The 18,258-nt window shown below is 37.6% G+C and overlaps 1 protein-coding gene across 2 annotated transcripts in view; it reads left to right on the top strand.

The window, feature by feature from the left end:
• CPD (carboxypeptidase D) overlaps window positions 1-18,258 on the top strand; it is an 81,167-nt gene that overhangs the window by 24,488 nt on the left and 38,421 nt on the right. For both annotated transcript variants that reach the window (XR_006962274.1, XM_047080678.1), the window contains exons 3-7: window positions 6,665-6,807; window positions 7,605-7,774; window positions 8,794-9,143; window positions 10,581-10,772; window positions 12,117-12,284. Coding sequence is in view for 1 of the 2 variants with exons in the window: in XM_047080678.1 (XP_046936634.1) it covers window positions 6,665-6,807; window positions 7,605-7,774; window positions 8,794-9,143; window positions 10,581-10,772; window positions 12,117-12,284 (1,023 nt within the window). In the remaining variant the exon portion in view is untranslated. The remainder of the gene's footprint in view (window positions 1-6,664; window positions 6,808-7,604; window positions 7,775-8,793; window positions 9,144-10,580; window positions 10,773-12,116; window positions 12,285-18,258) is intronic.

The following is an 18,258-nucleotide window of genomic DNA, read 5'->3' as shown; positions in this document are numbered from 1 at the left end:
TTTATGGATTTTTTTTCTTAGTTTCTTTTTTAAATGGTTGTAAAGGTAGGGTAGTTTTTGAATCAACAAATATTTTACAATTGTTAGCTAGTTAAATCTATCATTTTTTTCCTTTTATGCTTTCCTACTACTTTGCTGTCATACTTAGAAAGACTTTCCTCATCCTGAAAGTATAAAAATATTTATGTTAACTTCTAGTTTTGTCTGTGGTTTCACTTTTACATCAAATTCCATATGAGTTTAAGCGTTTATTTGGTATGATATGAGCTAAACTCACCTATATTTTTTGTCACATAGTTGATCAGTTGTTCATGTAACAGTTGCCAACTAATTCATTCCCCACTGGTTTTAAATGTGTCTTTAATCACGTTGCAAATTCTTTTGTTTCTGTTACTGGGCTTTCTAATTTGTTCCATTGGTCCATTTATTTTGATCTTAATGCACTGCTTTAGTAAGTATAGTTTTATGATATCTTAATATGTGGCAATACAAGTCCCTATTATCATTCTTATTTTTTAAGGTTTTTGGATGTTGTCATCCATTTATTTTTTCAGATTCTAAATCATTTTGTTCAGTCCCAATAAGAATCTATTTTTCTGAGTAATATTTGTAAATTAATTTCAGGGAAATTGATATCTGTATAAGCCTCCTATCTAGAAGTGTGAAATCTACATCCCTCAGTAAAATTTTACATTAACTTATTGATTATGTATTTTATTACATTTAATCCTATATGTATTATGGGTTTTGTTGCTGAAATCTTTTTTTTCCATTATATTTTCTGATTATTGCTAAAATATGGGAAAGGAATTGATTTTTGAATTTTTTTAATGTAGTATAGTCATCCTTTTATTTCCAATACTATTTTACATGGCTTTCTGTTAGTGTCTTATCAAAGGAACATTTGGGGAATGTATGCCAAGATTTAATTCATATTTTGTGTTTCCACTAGATTCTATGCTGTGAAGCTAACATTAACTTGACAAAGATGTGTTACAGTTAGGTACATTCACTGTAATATTTTCTCAAATCTATGGGACCTACAAAAAGAATTTTGTCTCCGTGAATCTGACCTTTAGTTTTGGATTGTTTTTAGTGTTATATGGTTTTTAAAAATGGCTATAGTGTGTGCTTTGTGGGATTGGACGCTGCTGGATATAGTTTCTTTTCTTGAAGTCTTATTTTAATTTTTATTTACTTTTTAAAAAATTTTATTTTGGGGGGCACCTGGGTGGCTCAGTCGGTTAAGCATCCAACTTCAGCTCAGGTCATGATCTCATGGTACGTGGGTTCAAGCCCTGCATTGGGCTCTGTGCTGACAGCTCGAAGCCTGGAGCCTGCTTCAGATTCTATGTCTCCCTCTCTTTCTCTGCCCCTCCTCTGCTCATGCTCTGTCTCTCTCTGTCTCAAAAAATAAACTTTTTTGGAGCGCCTGGGTGGCTCAGTCGGTTGGGCGTCTGACTTTAGCTCAGGTCATGATCTTACACTCCGTGAGTTCAAGCCCTGCGTCGGGCTCTGTGCTGACAGCTCGGAGCCTGGAGCCTGCTTCGGATTCTGTGACTCCTTCTCTCTCTGCCCCTCCGCCTCTCACTCTGTCTCTTTTTCAAAAATAAATAAACATTAAAAAAAATTTAAAAAATAAAAATAAAAAATAAACTTTTTAAATGTTTATTAAACATTAGAGAGAGAGAGAGAGAAAGCGCACACATGTACGTAAGCAGGGGAGGGGCAGAGAGAGAGGGGGACAGAGGATGTGAAGCTGACTCTCTGCTGATAGCAGCAAGCCCAATGTGGAGCTTAAACTCATGAGCCACGAGATCATGACCTGAGCCAATGTTGGACACTCAACGACTGAGCCACTCAGGTGCTCCGAAGTCTTATTTCTTAAAGACTTCTGTCCTTACCCTCCACCCCCGACTCCAGGAATATATTTATATGTGTCATTGATTGGCACTGGCTAATTACAGTACTATTAAAGTTAAGTGTAAAAAGCTGATTAGATAATACTCCAAAATATTACTGTAAACATGGTCTTGTTGTTGCTTTTAGCTAGTATTTCTTAAATTGCTACTGAAGTAAGACAATTAAGGGACAGACAAAAGAATGCCAGAACTCAAGCCTGGTGATTATAGTGTTGTAAGCAGTCTACTTCACTGCCTTCTGGCATAATTCAAGTGTGAGTTGTCCATGTTTGCAATTTAACACAGCCAGTAAGTGTTACATATGCAAAAAAATTGTATTAGTCGCACTTGCATTCTTCTGAAATTGTTACTTTTATATGTTCTGTGTTCTGCTTCCTCACCAAGACTTTAAACTCTGAATGAAGGTATGTCTCTTAGGATGCCTGGGTTGCTTAGTTGGTTGAGCATCAGACTTCGCATGGGATCATGATCTCACGGTGTATGAGTTCGGTTTGTGAATTCCAGCCCCAAATTGGGCTCGCTGATGTCAGCACAGATCCTGCTTTGGATCCTCTGTGCCCCCTTCTCTCTGTACTTCCCCCACTCATACTCTCTCTCTCTCAAAAACAAACATTAAAAATCATAAAAAAATAAATAATAAACATTAAGAAAAAAAGTATGTCTCTTATTTATAAATCCATATAATCTTAGTATAATGTCTTACACACAATGACCATTGTACTATGACCAATATGGTAGTAAGAATTGGAAAAGATTTGGGCCCCTGGGTGGCTCAGTCGGTTAAGCATCCAACTTCAGGTCAGGTCATGATCTCGTGGTTCATGGGTTTGAGCCGTGCATGGGGTTCCATGCTGACAGCTCAGAGCCTGGAGCCTGCTTCGAATTCTGTGTCTCCCTCTCTCTCTCTCTGCCCCTCCCCCACTCGTGTTCTGTCTCTCTCCCTCTCTCTCAAAAATAAATAAACATTTAAAAAAAATTTTTTTAAGAATTGGAAAAGATTAATAAATATTATGTATGATGAATGGTATGTGTATGTCCACATGTGTACATACAAATGAGAGTTAACCAAAGATAATCATAGATGCCAGACCCAAAGTGAGTACCAAGATGCTGGACAATAAGCAGAAGCCAAAAGATGGATATGTTGCCTTCTAAGAAAAAGGTAAAGACCAAGTTACTGGGCTTGTGGTGGTTATGAACTTGCCTATATTCTAGGAAGACAAGTCTGTTTGATATTTCTACATAGATATTCAATGGGCATTCAATTTTAATACATTCAAAACAGTAATCTTAATTAGCTACTTAGTTTCATTCCTTCCACACATGTATACTGAAAGACTACTGTTTGCCAGATACTCTTCTAGTATTTGGACTGTCCATCAGTGAGTGTAGCAGCTATCTCTGCTCTTACATTGCTTATAATCTAGCAGGGAGAAATAGGCAGTAAATAATAAACTTAATAGGTAAATTGTTAAGTACTGTAGAAAAAAAAGAAGTACAAAAGGGTGAGGGGAATTGCAAGCATTGGTGGGATGGGCTTGGGGATAGTGGTGGGGAAAAAGTAAGTAGCAACTTTAAATGGGGAAGTCAGGGCGAGCCTCACTGTCAAGTTGAAATTGGAGCAAAGAGCTGGAGGTAAGGGCGTTAGTCAAGCACGGCTATCTGGGAGAGAACATACCAGGCAAAGGGAAGAGTTAGAGCAGAGACCCAAATTCAGGAGGTACCTAGTGTGTCCACTGAACAGCAGAGAGGCCATTGTGGTGGATGCAGAGTGATGGAGAGAGTATGAGAGGAGGTTAAAGGGGGAAGGGAAATGGTGGAAGACATCATGTAGGGCCTTAGGCTGCTGTAAAGGCTTTGGCTTTTAGTCTGAGTGAAAAGGGGAGTAGACATTTGAGTAGACGTTTCTTCAAAGAAAATATACAATAAGTATATGAAGAGATGCTCAATATCACTAATCATCAGGAAAAGCAAATCATAACCACAATGACTTATCACCTTACACTTCTTTGGGTTGGTCACTATTGAAAAAAGACAAAATAGCAAATGTTGGTGAGTATGTGGAGAATTGGAACCCTGCATGGTTGGAATATAAAAATAGTGCAGCTGCTATAGGAAATGGTATGGAGCTTCCTCAAAAAGTTAGAAATAGAATTACCATATGATTCAGCAATCCTACTTCTAAGTATATATACAAAAGAATTGAAAGCAGGATCTTGAAAAGATAATTGCACACCCATGTTCACTGCAACATTGTTTACAGTTGCCAAGAGACAACCTAAATGTCCACTGACAGTTGAATGGATACAGAAAATGTGGTATACACATACAATGGAATATTATTCTGCCCCAAAACAGAAAGAAACCACATCTGATAAAGGACTGTTACCCAAAATATATGAAGAAATCTTAAAACTCCACAATAAGAAAATAACAACCTGATTGAAAAATGGGCCAAAGACCTTAACAGATACCTCAACAAAGAAGTTAAACGGGTGGCAAATAAACATGCAAAGATGCTCCATATTGTATGTCATCAGGGAAATGCAAATGAAAGCAATAGGTTACCACTATTACCTAGCAGGTAGGTTACCACCGCACCTAGCAGAATGGCCAAAATCCAGAACACTGACAACAACTAATGCTGACGAAGATGTAGAGCAACAGGAATTCTCTTTCATTGTTGGTAGGGGGATGCAAAATGGTACAACCACTTCAGAAGACAGTGTGGTTGTTTCTGAAAAACTAAACATACTTACTATATGATCCAGCAACCATGCTCCTTGGTATTTACCCAAAGGAGTTGAAAACTTATGTCCACACAAAAGTCTGCACACAGATGTTTACAGTGGCTTTAGTCATAATTGCCAGAACTTGGAAGCAATGGGGCAGCTGGGTGGCTCAGTCGATTGAGCATCCAACTCTTGATTTCGGCTCAGGTCACTATCTCATGGTCGTGAGGTTGAGCCCGCAGCAGGCTCTATGCTGGGCATGGAACCTGCTTGGGATTCTCTTCTTCTCTCTCTCTCTGTCCCTCCTCCGCTTGCACTTACTCTCTCTCTCTCTCTCTCTCTCTCTCTCTCTCCATCTCCCTCTCTCAAAATAAACAAACATTTAAAAAAGTTTCCAAAAAAGTTGGAAGCGACCAACACACACTTCAGTAGGTGATCAGGTAAAATAAACTGTGGTACATTCATACAATGGCATATTATTCAGTACTAAAAAGAAAACTATCAAGTCATGAAAAGACATGAAGAGACCTTAAATACCTACCGCTAAATGGAAGGAACCAATCTGAAAAGGCTACATACTGTATGACTCCAACTATATGACATTCTGGAACAGGCAAAACCATACAGAAATAGTAAAAAGATTAGTAGTTGCCAGAGGTTAAGGAAGAGGAAGGGATAAATACATGGAGCACAATGAATTTTTTTTTTTTAATGTTTGTTTATTTTGAGAGAGAGACAGAGCATGAGCGAGGAAGGGGCAGAGAGAGAGAGGGAGACACAGAATCCGAAGCAGGCTCCAGGCTCTGAGCTGTCAGCACAGAGCCCAACATGGGGCTCAAACTCACGAACCATGAGATCATGACCTGAGCCAAAGTCAGACGCTCAACCGACTAAGCCACCCAGGTGCCCCGGAGCACAGTGAATTTTTAGGGCAGTGAAACTACACTATATGATACTGGAATGATGGAAACATGTCATTATACATTTGTCAAAACCCTTAGAATATACAATACCAAGAGTGAACCCTAATGTAATTTATGGACTTTGAGTGGTAAGGAAGTGTCAACAATGTAGGTTTATCGGTTGTAACAAATGTACCACTCTGGTGCAGATGTTGATAAGGAGAGGCTCCATTCTTGTGAATGGGCAGGGGGTATATGGCAGATCTCTGTACCTTCTGCTCAGTTTTGTTGTGAACCTAAAATTGCCCTAAAAAATAAAGTCTATTTTTAAAAATCGAGTGACAGGAATGATAAGGTAATAAGCTTTCTACGGAATGAGTGAGTGGGCTTATATAGGTGTAGAAGTGGTGAAAGTAGTTGGCTATGGATGCCTCTTCCCCTTTTTACTTCCCTCTCCCATTGAACACATTTTGAAAGGGTTTGTTGTGTCTTCTCCCCCACGCCCCCGATTTGTGGAACTGCACCACCCTGGATTTGGCCTTTCTTTTTTTCTCTTGCCACCTTCTTCATAAAAGGGAGTACAGTTAGAATAGTAGGCACTTAATGCTTGGCATGAACGTCCTTCACAACTTTAAGATCATGTGTATCTTTCATGCTCATGCTATCAAAAATCTTAACCTCTCTCTTTGTATCCTACTTCTTACATTTGTAAAATGGGTGAGATGGTAACACCTGCTTCATACACTTGTTGTAAAGATTAAATGTTAATACTCATAGAGCTCATAGAATAGGTCTGGCATGTGGTAAACACTCAAATTGTAGAGCTGTTAGCATTATTGCTATTGTTATTAACCCATGTGTTTATGCTCTTCCTAACTGTTCATCCCACTAGTCAAATACATTTGCTTTACGTATGCATATTCCTTTTTGGTGTATATTCCTTTATCCTTCCTTCTTAGTCTCCTCTATAATCCAAGAGCTTTCTGCAATTTCAAACAATTTTACGAAAAGAAAATTTATACATGCAGAGATGACTGATTTAATTTCTTTGGTCTTTCTGAGAGTAAAATTCCAAGAGTAAACTTACTTTTTTTCCTTTATGTTACAGGTGGCATGCAAGATTACAATTATGTATGGGCCAACTGTTTTGAGATCACATTAGAACTGTCTTGTTGCAAGTACCCCCCTGCTTCACAGCTTCGACAAGAATGGGAGAACAATCGTGAGTCTTTGATCACATTGATTGAAAAGGTAAAAGTAGCTGACTGGAAGGGTGGGGTACAGAAATAATGGATGATATAAGGGAGAAATTCAATTGCATATAAGTAGCAATCTTTAACCATTCATGTCCTCCAGAGGGCTTTCTCTGATTGTCCTAGAACACTTTTATAAACTGAAATAATCAGGTTTGTACTGTCAGGTTCTTACAATGTCATGTGATCATATGAGCTAGAGAGGCTTTACCGCTGTATGAACCATGGACGCAAGTTTAATTTAAACATCAGGCAGAATAATATACTATTGGATATACCAGCAATTATTACTTAATGAGAAATTATTGCTTGTCGAGAAAATTAGAAGTCTGGTTTAGAGGAAAGGGAATTTCAAAAGTCTATTACTAGTCTAGATGTCAGACACATATGACTTAAGTTTAAGGATTTAATATTTTTGTCTATATTTTATTTTAACTTGGAGGCATTGAAAAATATTTCAGGGAAATAGTAGTAACATACTTTTTTAGGAATTCTAGCATCAGAGGCACCTGGGTTACTCAGTCAGTTAAGCATCCAACTCTTGGTTTTGGTTTAGGTCATGATCTCATGGTTTGTGGGATTAGCCTCTGTTCTGACAACACAGAGACTGCTTCGGATTTTCTCTCTCCCTCTCTCTTTTTTCCCCTCCCTCACTCATGTACGCTCTCTCTTTCTCTCAAAATAAAATAAATAAACTTAAAAAAAAAAGAAATTCTAGCATCAATGCAGAGGGGTTATGCTCTCTTGCCTTCTGAATTATCTTTGAGCAGTCTACTTTGATTCTTGTTTTTTTAGGTCCACATTGGAGTTAAAGGATTTGTTAAAGATTCAGTAACGGGATCTGGCTTAGAGAACGCAACCATCTCAGTGGCTGGTATTAATCATAATATCACAACAGGCAGATTTGGTGATTTCCACAGATTACTTGTTCCTGGAACTTACAACATTACAGCAGTTTTAACTGGGTAAGAATTTAAACTAGACTCTAGGGGTGCCTGGGTGTCTCAGTTGGTTGAGTGTCTGACTTTGGCTCAGGTCATGATCTCACAGTCCGTGAGTTCGAGCCCTGTGTCAGGCTCTGTGCTGACAGCTCAGAGCCTGGAGCCTGCTTCGGATTCTGTGTCTCCCTCTTTCTCTGCCCCTCCTCTGCTCATGCTGTGTCTCAAAAATAAATAAAAACATTAAGAAAAAATTTTAAACTAGACTCTAAAAATATCAAGCCTCTGTTTATAGCTAAGACAGAAATATAGTCTAGGAAATGTTGTTTGCTCTATCTGGCCTTTGTTTTTCCTTGTATAATGAGAATATAGTATTGTGGAGGCTTTTGTCACATAGTCTAACAGTACAACTGGATATGAAGTATGGTTGTAAAATTGTGAGGAAGGACCAGTTTAAAAGGTTGATTCAAAAGATGGTCAGCTGTGTAAAACGTTGCCTCAACACTAATGAACAACAGAGTAGAACAAACTCAGAGCTCTGAAAAAGACATTTTAAAGAGCTGTCTTATCATTTGCTTTCTAATATATGAAATGAGTGGTTTCTGACCTCCCCTGAGCACCTTTCTGCAAGCTTGGCTTGCTAAGGATTTAACTGAAAACCTTTCATTTAATTCTGAATTTCCCTATTTAGAAAGGTAGTTGGAAAGTCAGTTTGACAAGGCACAGCAAGGAATGGGATGCAGTGGGTGAATGACCTCTGTGTTTCATATTCTTTTGTCCTTGGCATGCAATTTTTGGTAAGCATTCTAATGTGTGGTACTGAGAAGATGATAAGAGAAATAGTTCTTTAAAGATGTCATCAGGGATTCTCTGAGATTGTATCCTAAAAGTCTTGAATTTACCCATTTATCTGTATTTCGTTCGAATTTTGATAGATCACTAAGTGTAAAAGTCTGAAAGGGCTATTGTGCTTTTATAATGTAAAAGCATCGTGTGTTTGAATTTAACTGCAAGCCACCCACTTTTTCAAAAAAATTTTTTTGCAGGTATATGCCACTGACTATTAATAACATAATAGTGAAAGAAGGACCAGCCACAAAGGTGAATTTTTCCCTTCGGCCAACTGTGGCTTCAATAATCCCTGACACAACTGAGATGGTAGTAACCGCTAGCACAGTTGCTCTGCTTAATAATCTTCCTGGAACCCAATCCTTACACCAGCCAATTCAGCCAAAGGACTTTCATCACCACCATTTCCCTGATATGGAAATCTTCCTGAGAAGGTTTGCCAATGAATATCCTAACATCACCCGGCTTTATTCTTTGGGAAAATCAGTAGAGTCAAGAGAACTTTATGTAATGGAGATATCTGATAACCCAGGTGTCCATGAACCAGGTAATTTGTGTGGTCTTATACATAATCTCAGTAGTGCCTTTCAGAACTATGTACCATATTTCTATGTTTCATCTAGAAATGTCACCTTTAGAATGTATAAGTGGAATAAAGAAAATGTAACCAATCTTTGTCGAGAAAAGAAGAAAATCCATGTATTTAATAAAATGTATAGATCAGACTTTTTCTTCTAATAGTACTTTTTAAATTTTTTAAATTTTGTTTAAATCCAAGTTAGTTAACATATAGTGTAATAATGGTTTCAGGAGTAGAATTTAGTGATTCATCACTTACATACAACACCCATGTTCATTCCAACAAGTGCCCTCCATAATGCCCTCACTCATTTAGCCCATCCCCCTACCCAACACCCCTCCAACAACCCTCAGTTTGTTCTCTGTATTTAGGAGTCTTTTATGGTTTGCCTCCCTCTCTGTTTTTATCTTCTTTTTGCTTCCCTTCCCCTATGTTCATTTCTTCTCTTTCTTAATTTCCACATATGAGTGAAATCATATACTATTTAACTTTCTCTGACTGGCTTATTTCACTTAGCATAATACACTGCAGTTCCATCCACGTTGTCACAAATGGCAAGATTTCATTCTTTTTGATTGCAGAGTAACATTCCATTGTGTGTGTGTGTGTGTGTGTGTGTGTGTGTGTGTGTGTGTGTATACATACCACATCTTCTTTATCCATTTGTCAGTCAATGGACATTTGGGCTCTTTACATAATTTGGCTCTTGTTGATAGTACTGCTAAAAACATTGGGGTGTATGTGCCCCTTCGAATCAGCATTTGTGCATCTTTTGTGTAAATTGTATCTTTTGGATAAATTCCTAGTAGTGCAATTGCTAGGTCATATGGTAGTTGTATTTTTAATTTTTTGAGGAACCTCCACACTGTTTTCCAGAGTGGCTGCACCAGTTTGCATTCCCACCAGCAGGGCAAAAGTGTTCCCCTTTCTCCACATCCTTGCCAACATCTGTTATTGCCTGAATTGTTAATTTTAGCCATTCTGACAGGTGTGAGGTGGTATCTCATTGTGGTTTTGATTTGTATTTCCCTGATGATGAGTTGAGCATCTTTTCATGTGTCTGTTAGGCATCTGGATGTCTTCTTTGGAAAAGTGTCTATTCATGTCTTTTCCTAATAGTATTTTTATTTCCATATTATATGGGTGTGTGTGTGTCTTTGTGTGTGTCTGTGTGTGTGTGTGTGTGTGTGTCTGTTTGTGTATGCTTTGAGCCTGCTTAGACATATATGTTAGTAAGGAAGCTGCTTTATAACATACTTTTAACTGCTTCTTTTGCCAAAATATATCTTTTAAAAAATTTTTAGTTCAGGGTCTTTGTATGTGTTGGGGAAAAAATAGAGTCCATGATAAATAAAAAGGTAAAAAAGGTAAAAAGACTTTTCCATGTAATCGTTTTGTTTTCAGGTGAACCGGAATTTAAGTACATTGGAAATATGCATGGAAATGAAGTGGTTGGACGAGAACTGCTGTTGAACCTCATTGAATACCTTTGTAAGAACTTTGGAACAGACCCTGAAGTGACGGATCTAGTTCTCAGCACTCGAATTCACCTTATGCCATCCATGAATCCTGATGGGTATGAAAAGGCCCAGGAAGGTAAAGAAGAGGCGTCTATTAATGCTGACCTTTTCGATCATCGTATGTTATGATCATTTGGGAGTAGAAGAGAATTTGAATTGGTTGTTTCCTCAGAATTTCTTCTTATTTTGTTCTTATAATATATAATTGTTGCAGCTTTTGTATTCTTAAAAGATAGGCTAGTTCAGTCAACAATTATGATATCAAGTTTATACATATATATACATATATATATACATAAATATGTATAAATATATATAATTTAAAATGTATTTATTTTTGGGAGAGCGCAAGCAGGGAAGGGGCAGAGAGAGGGGGACAGAGGATCCTAAGTGGGCTCTGTGCTGATAAGTTGACAGCAGTGAGCCAGATGTGGGCTCGAACTCTTGAACCACAAGATCATGACCTGAGCTGAAGTTGGACGCTAAACCGACTGAGCCACCCAGGTGCCCCTATCAAGTTTATATTTAATGGAGTTTTCCACTTTGGTAATGGCTCTTATTTACTAAAAAATAATGTATGTTTTTTTCACTCACTTTCAGATTTTTCTCATCATAATGATAATAATAGGGTTCCACTCCTTTTTTTTCTTTTTAATTTTTTTTTTCAACGTTTATTTATTTTTGGGACAGAGAGAGAGACAGAGCATGAACGGGGGAGGGCCAGAGAGAGAGGGAGACACAGAATGGGAAACAGGCTCCAGGCTCTGAGCCATCAGCCCAGAGCCCGACGCGGGGCTCGAACTCACGGACCGCGAGATCGTGACCTGGCTGAAGTCGGACGCTTAACCGACTGCGCCACCCAGGCGCCCCTGGTTCCACTCCTTTTTAAAGGGACATAAACTTAAGTTCAACCCTTTTTTCTCCATCTGGTTAAACTTCCAACTATGTTCTTGATTAGCTTTTCATGATATGTTAGTGTAAGCAAACCACAATTTTCTTACTTCCATTTGGTCTGTTTCTTTACAATGTTTTAGTGACCTATGTACCGGTAAAATAGAACTTCCTTCTGATCAGTCGTGTCCACTCAACTTTGTGATCATGTCATTGTATATGGATTATTGACAGTTGAGTAGTACTAACAATATAATTTATATAGTTGGATTTTTTTTCCTCTCAAAGTATGAACAGAGGGCAGAAATGAAAAGATAATGGTTTTACTTCTCTGTTCAAAAGATCTGGAAGAGATAACACCTTATTAATGTACAATACAAAAAAGATGTGTCTTTTAATCATAGTGTGCTTATTCGGAGTGAAGCCTGATATTTCACATTTACCTTTGAGTTAAGATTAGCTGAAGTAGTATGTGTTGGATTAAAATGTAAGTGAAACATGGCTTAAATTTGAGCACTTTATCATACAGGAGATTCCGTGAGTGTAATTGGCAGAAACAACAGCAACAACTTTGACCTGAACCGAAATTTCCCAGACCAGTTCTTTCAGATCACAGATCCTACCCAACCAGAAACTATTGCTGTAATGAGCTGGATGAAGTCCTATCCATTTGTACTGTCAGCAAACCTGCATGGAGGTAATAGCAACTTGATATTCCAGTAATTAATTCTTGTTGAGAGCATTTGAAAATCCTGGTGGAATTTTATCTGTTTATAGTCTTAGGCTGTCTCAAAACTGGTATCCTGTTACTGCTTTTGCAGCAGACAGTAATAAAGATCTTTTCTCATTGCTTTTTAAGCTAGTTTTCTGGCTGTTTTCTCCCTTCCCCTCCCACATACTCCTTCCCTATTTTCTTCTCCCTCCTACCCTCCTCCCTATCTCTCTCTCCCCTTGTCCTTCTCACCCTCCTCTCTTCCCTGCCTCTCTCCCTGCCCTTGCTTAGTTCTTCAAGTGTTTTGTATTTATCCCTCACATGTGTTTTATATTTGTCTCTCTCACTGGGAATTTAGTAGCATACTCTTTGTGATTCAGAAAAATTAAACACTAACAAATTGGAAATCTTTAGTCCTTTTTTCCCTAAAATTTAATAAACCCTTTTATGTAGGTTTATAAGACATTCTTTTATTTTTTCCTTGCTATGTATTTAACTACAGCACATTGGCCTTATTCTCATGTAGTGTTTGGGCTTACACACCTTCATATAATTCAGCAAGAATTGATTAGATGAATAGAATGAGAGGTCAAGATTAAAAATCATCACAATGTCCAACTAGGGCTTGTAAGTAAGAATGAAAGTGTCAATGCCAAAGTGAACAGAAAACATATGTCTACATGTAAACTTGTACATGAATATTCATAGTAGCATTATTCATTTTAACCCAAAAGTATAAACAACTCAGATATCCATGGACTGATGATTGGATAGGTAAAATGTAGTATACCCATACAATTGAATATTATTTGACCATGAAAAGCAAGGAAGTCCTGGTGCATTTTATAACTTAAATGAACCTTGAAAATATGCTAAGTGATAAAAGCCAGTCACTAGAAACCATATGGTATATGACTACATTTTATGAAATGTTCAGAACAGGTAAATCCATAGAGATAGGTCATAGATTAATGGTTGCCTCAGGCTATAGTGGATAGTGGTGGGAGGAAATGGGAGTGACTGCTAATGGGTACAGGGGTTTTTTTGGCATGATGAAATTATCTGTAATTAGAAAGTAATGATGGTTGTACAACCCTGTGAATATAGTAAACAACATTGAATTATATACTTTAAGTGGATGGATTGTATGTTACGTGAATCACAGTTGACCTCCGAACAACATGAGGGGAACAGGCCCCCTGCGCAGTTGAAAATTCACGTTTTAACTTTTGACTCCCCTAAAACTTAAATAGCAGCCTACTGTTGGCCAGAAACCTTACCGATAACAATAATAGTTGGTTAACACATATTTTGTATGTTGTATGTATTATATACCGTATTCTTACAATAAAGTAAGCTTGAGAAAAGAAAATGTTATGTTATTAGGAAAATAGTAAAGAAGAGAAGTACATTTGTAGTACTGTACTGTATTTATCAATAAAAATCCCCATGTAAATGGATTTGTGTAATTTGAACCTCTGTTGTTCACAGGTCAACTGTTCATCTCAATAAAGCTGTTAAAAAAAAAAAAAGTGAAGGTATTAGCACCAGGGGTAATGGGGAAGTAATTTAGTGTCAATATATGTTAGAATATCCAATGAAGTATTACAGTTGAAATTTGATGGCATATAGATTAACCTGCCATTTTATTTTATTTTTTATTCTATTTATTTTTTAACCTGACATTTTAGAATGACAGTACACAGTTATGATATTTGTATTTAAGAAGTAAATTGAAATTCTCCAAAAACTGCTTTGAAAGCTTCCCAGTAATAGGAAAAAATATCTTTACAATTGGTAATCATGAACAATTCTCAAATACCCAAATAGGAATTATGAAGTTATAGCCTGGTTGGCAAATAAATTTTTAATATATTTCATACCATATTTGACAGAAAATATTTTTTATTTGAGTTTCAAAGAATATTCTCAGTATATGTCACATATCATGTTGGCTAAATCTGAAAACTTAATACTAGTTACATTCCAGTGAAAATAATTTACAGATTTCAACACGTGGTATCACGATCTTGTCATTGGCGTGGGGGGAAATACATCTTCAATCATGTGGACATGTTTCTTTCCATTACATATCTTGCTATAAACTTCCCTCTTAGAACCATTTTTGCTGCATCCTGAAGGTTTGAACTGTTGTGTTTTCATTTTAGTTTGTTTCCATGTGCTTTTTAATTCCTTATTTTATCTCTTGGTTGACCCATTCATTATGTAGTAGCATGTTATTTAACCTCCGTGTATTTGCAGTCTTTCTAGATTTTTTTCTTGCAGCTGATTTCTAGTTTCATAACACTGTGGTCAGAAAAGGTGCATAGTATGACTTCAATCTTTTAAAATTTGTTGAGGCTTATTTTGTGGCCTAATATGTGACCTGTTCTGGGGAATAGTTCATGTGGACTTGAAAAGAATGTGTATTCTGCTGTTTTAGGATGAATATATCTTTTAAATCCATCTGGTCCAGTGTGTTATTCAAAGCCATTGTTTCCTTGATGATTTTCTATTTAGATGATCTGTCCATTGATGTAGGTGGGGTATTAAAGTCCCCTACTATTATTGTATTATTACCGATTAGTTCCTTTATGTTTGTTATTAACCTTTTTGTGTACTTGGGTGCTTCCAAGTTGGGTGCATAAGTATTTACAGTTGTGATACATTCTTGTTAGAGTGTCCCCTTTATTATTATATAGTATCATTTGTCTCTTGTTATAGTCTTTGTTTTAAAGTCTATTTTGTGTGATATAAGTATTGCTACTCCATATTTCCTTTGACATCCATCACATGTTAGATGTTTCTCTATTCCCTCAATTTCAATCTGCAGCTATCTTTAGGTCTAAAATGAGTCTCTTGTAGGCAGCATGTAGATGGATCTTGTTTTTAATCCATTCTGTCACTCTGTGTCTTCTGATTGGACCGTTTAGTCCATTTACATTCAAATTATTGATAGCTATGTATTTATTGCCATTTTATTACTTGTTTTATGATTGTTTCTGATGATTTTCTCTGATCCTTTCTTGTCTTTCTCTCTTCCATGGTTTCCATATATCTTTAGTGATATATTTGGATTTCTTTCTCTTTATTCTTTACATATTTATTAGTGCTTTCTGATTTGTGATTATCATTAGGTTTGTATATAACATCTTCTACATATAACAGTCTATATTAAGTTGATGGTTTGTTTAAGTTTGAACCTATTCTTTACTCCTCTCCTCCCTATGTTTTAGGTTTATACTGTCATATTTTACATCCTTTTATTTTATAAGTTCCTTGACTGATTTTTTACAGGAATATTCATTTTTACTGCTTTTATGTTTCCTACCTTTATACTGTCACTTTTAGTCTTTCCTTTTAACTCAAAGAGTCCTCTTTAATGTTTTTTGTAGGGCTGCTTTACTGGTCATGAGCTCCTTTAGTTTTTGTTTGTCTGAGAAATTCTATCTCTTCTTTTATTCTGAATAATAGCCTTGCTGAATAGAATATTCTTGGCTACAGGTTTTTCCCATTTAACACTTTGACTATATCATGCCATTCGTTTCTGGCTTGGAAAGTTTCTGCTAAAAAATCTGCTGATAGCCTTATGAGGTTTCCTTTGTATGCAACTGTCTTCTTTTGTCTTGCTGCTTTTAATATTTTTCTTTATCAGTGTATTTTTCCATTTTAATTGCAATATATCTTGGTGTGGATCTGCTTTTGTTAATTTTGTTGGGGGTTCTCTGCCTCCTGGATCTGGATATCTGTTTCCTTCCCCAGATCAGGGAAGTTTTCAGCTATCAATTCTTCAAATAAATTCTCTGTCTGCTTTCCTCATTCTTCTTCTTCTGGTACTCCTATAATACAAATGTTATTACATTTGATGGAGTCACTGAGTTCCCTAAATCTATTCTTATTTTGCATAATTCTTTTTTCTCTCTTTTTTTCAGCTTGATTACTTTCCATTACTCTGTCTTCAAAGTCCTTAATTCATTCCTATGCTTCTTCTGTCCTGTTTATTCCATCAAGTATGCTTCTCATATCATTTATTAAGCCCTTTGTCTCTATGTTATTCCATATCTATCCTTATGATCATTGCTTTCAATTCTCTCAGGTATGTTACTTATATCTGTTTCACTTAGTTCGTCAGCCAACCTTGTCCTATTCTTTCATTTGGGACAAATTTCTGTCTTCTCATTTTGTCTAAGTCTCTGGGCTGTTTCTCCATGTTAGGGAAGTTAGCTACGTCTCCTGTTCTTGAGGGTAATGGCCTCATGAAGAGGTCCTGTAGTGCCCTGCCATGTAGTGTAGTGTCTCCTGTTACGCAGGGCTTGGCACTTCCAGGAGTGTCTTCAGTGTGTGCTGTGTGTGCTCTGCTGTTTTGTCCTGTCTGCTTTATCCTTCAGGCCAGTTGTCTGCAGAGACTATCTTTGCCAGTTGTGGCCAGTGTTTTGTACTTGCCTTGAATGTGGTGAGTTTTAACTAGGTGTGCTCTGGTTTGCCTGTGAAGTGAGACCTGTTGCTGCCACCACCAGAGCAAAGACCCCACAAAACTCAAGGTTTGAGAGCTGTCATATGGGCAGGGGCTTGAGCTGGTCATCTGGGGGTGGGGGCCCACCATACTGGGACTCAAGCAAGTAAGACTGGGAAGGATGGTTCTTCCAGAACACGGGGGTGGGGTGAGGAGAGGAGGGGGGGGTGGGGGTTGGAAGGCAGGGAGTAGAGAGTGGGGCTTGGTGTAAGCAAGTTAGGTAGCATGTGTTAGTGCTGCACTGGTTCCTGAAGATGATTCTGTGTTTATGCTGAAGGACAGGGGAGGGAGATGGGTCTGGCCAGTTTCTTTGTTCCTGGAGAAGTTGAGAGACTTCATGGAGACATGAATGCTGCTTCTCTGGGACACACTCCAAGATGAACAAATAACCTCCCTACTGTGTGCCCCAGGTGCTCTTCAGATCACTGTCTCCACACTATGTTCACAAGCTGTTTACCCTGCCTTCTCTCTAAGAACAACCTCAGTGTTCTCTGAGCTCTCCCAGAACCAAACATGCTGACCTTTACAACTTTAGGCTTTACACCCTACTGTTTGCAAGAACTCATGAAATTCAAGCCTTCTTGCTTTCCAAGCCAATTGCTATGGGGATTCATTTTCCCTGTACATCCCGTGTGTCGGTCTGTCTTTCACCCTTCTCCAAACTGTGGCTCCCTCCCCACCACAGTAGACATGATCCATTTCTCTCCTAAACCATATCTCTGCACTTCATGCCTTCTCTGATGTGGCTTTTCTCTACCTTTAGTTGTGGAATTTGTTCTTCCAATCTTCAGATCAATTTCTGGGGTGTTTAGGATGATTTGATAGTTTTCTAGCTGTATTTGTGGGACAAGGCAAGCCTAGAGTCTCTTACTCTGCCGCCATCTTCCCCTCTTTGTCCATGACATGTTTTGTTTACTCATCATAAAATCTTAAATGGGTTTTGAAATCTTAGCAAAGAAATTTCAAATAGGATTTCTTTGCTGTCAACAATTTAGAAGGATTTTGAGAGAATATAGAGAAAAGTAAGATACCTTTTTGTAAATTTTGATACTTACTTTTTATTGAGGTGAAATTCACATAACAAAATTAATCATGTTATGGCAAACAATTCAGGGGCGCCTGTGTGGTTAAGTCAGTTGAGCATCCAACTTGGCTCAGATCATGATCTCCAGTTTGTGAGTTCGAGCCCCATGTCAGGCTCTATGCTGACAGCTTGGAGCCTGGAGCCTGCTTCGGATTCTGTGTCCCCCCTCTCTCTGCCTATCCGTGCTCACACACTTTCTCTCTTTCAAAAATAAAAATAAACATTAAAAAAAATTTTAAGTGAACAATTCAGTAACATTAGTGCATTCACAATGTTGTGCAACTATCATCTTTAGCTCTAAAACATTTTCATCTCGCCAAAAGGAAACTAAGGAGTTGCTCCCTATTTTCCCCTACCCTCAA

Source organism: Lynx rufus, unplaced genomic scaffold (genome assembly GCF_022079265.1).
Source record: "Lynx rufus isolate CCGP_SWC_20201006 ecotype Redwood Valley unplaced genomic scaffold, mLynRuf1.p SCAF_18, whole genome shotgun sequence".
In the NCBI taxonomy this organism is placed as follows: Eukaryota; Metazoa; Chordata; class Mammalia; order Carnivora; family Felidae; genus Lynx; species Lynx rufus.
The sequence above is the reverse complement of the archived record's forward strand: the minus strand, read 5'-3'. Positions and strand labels throughout refer to the sequence as shown.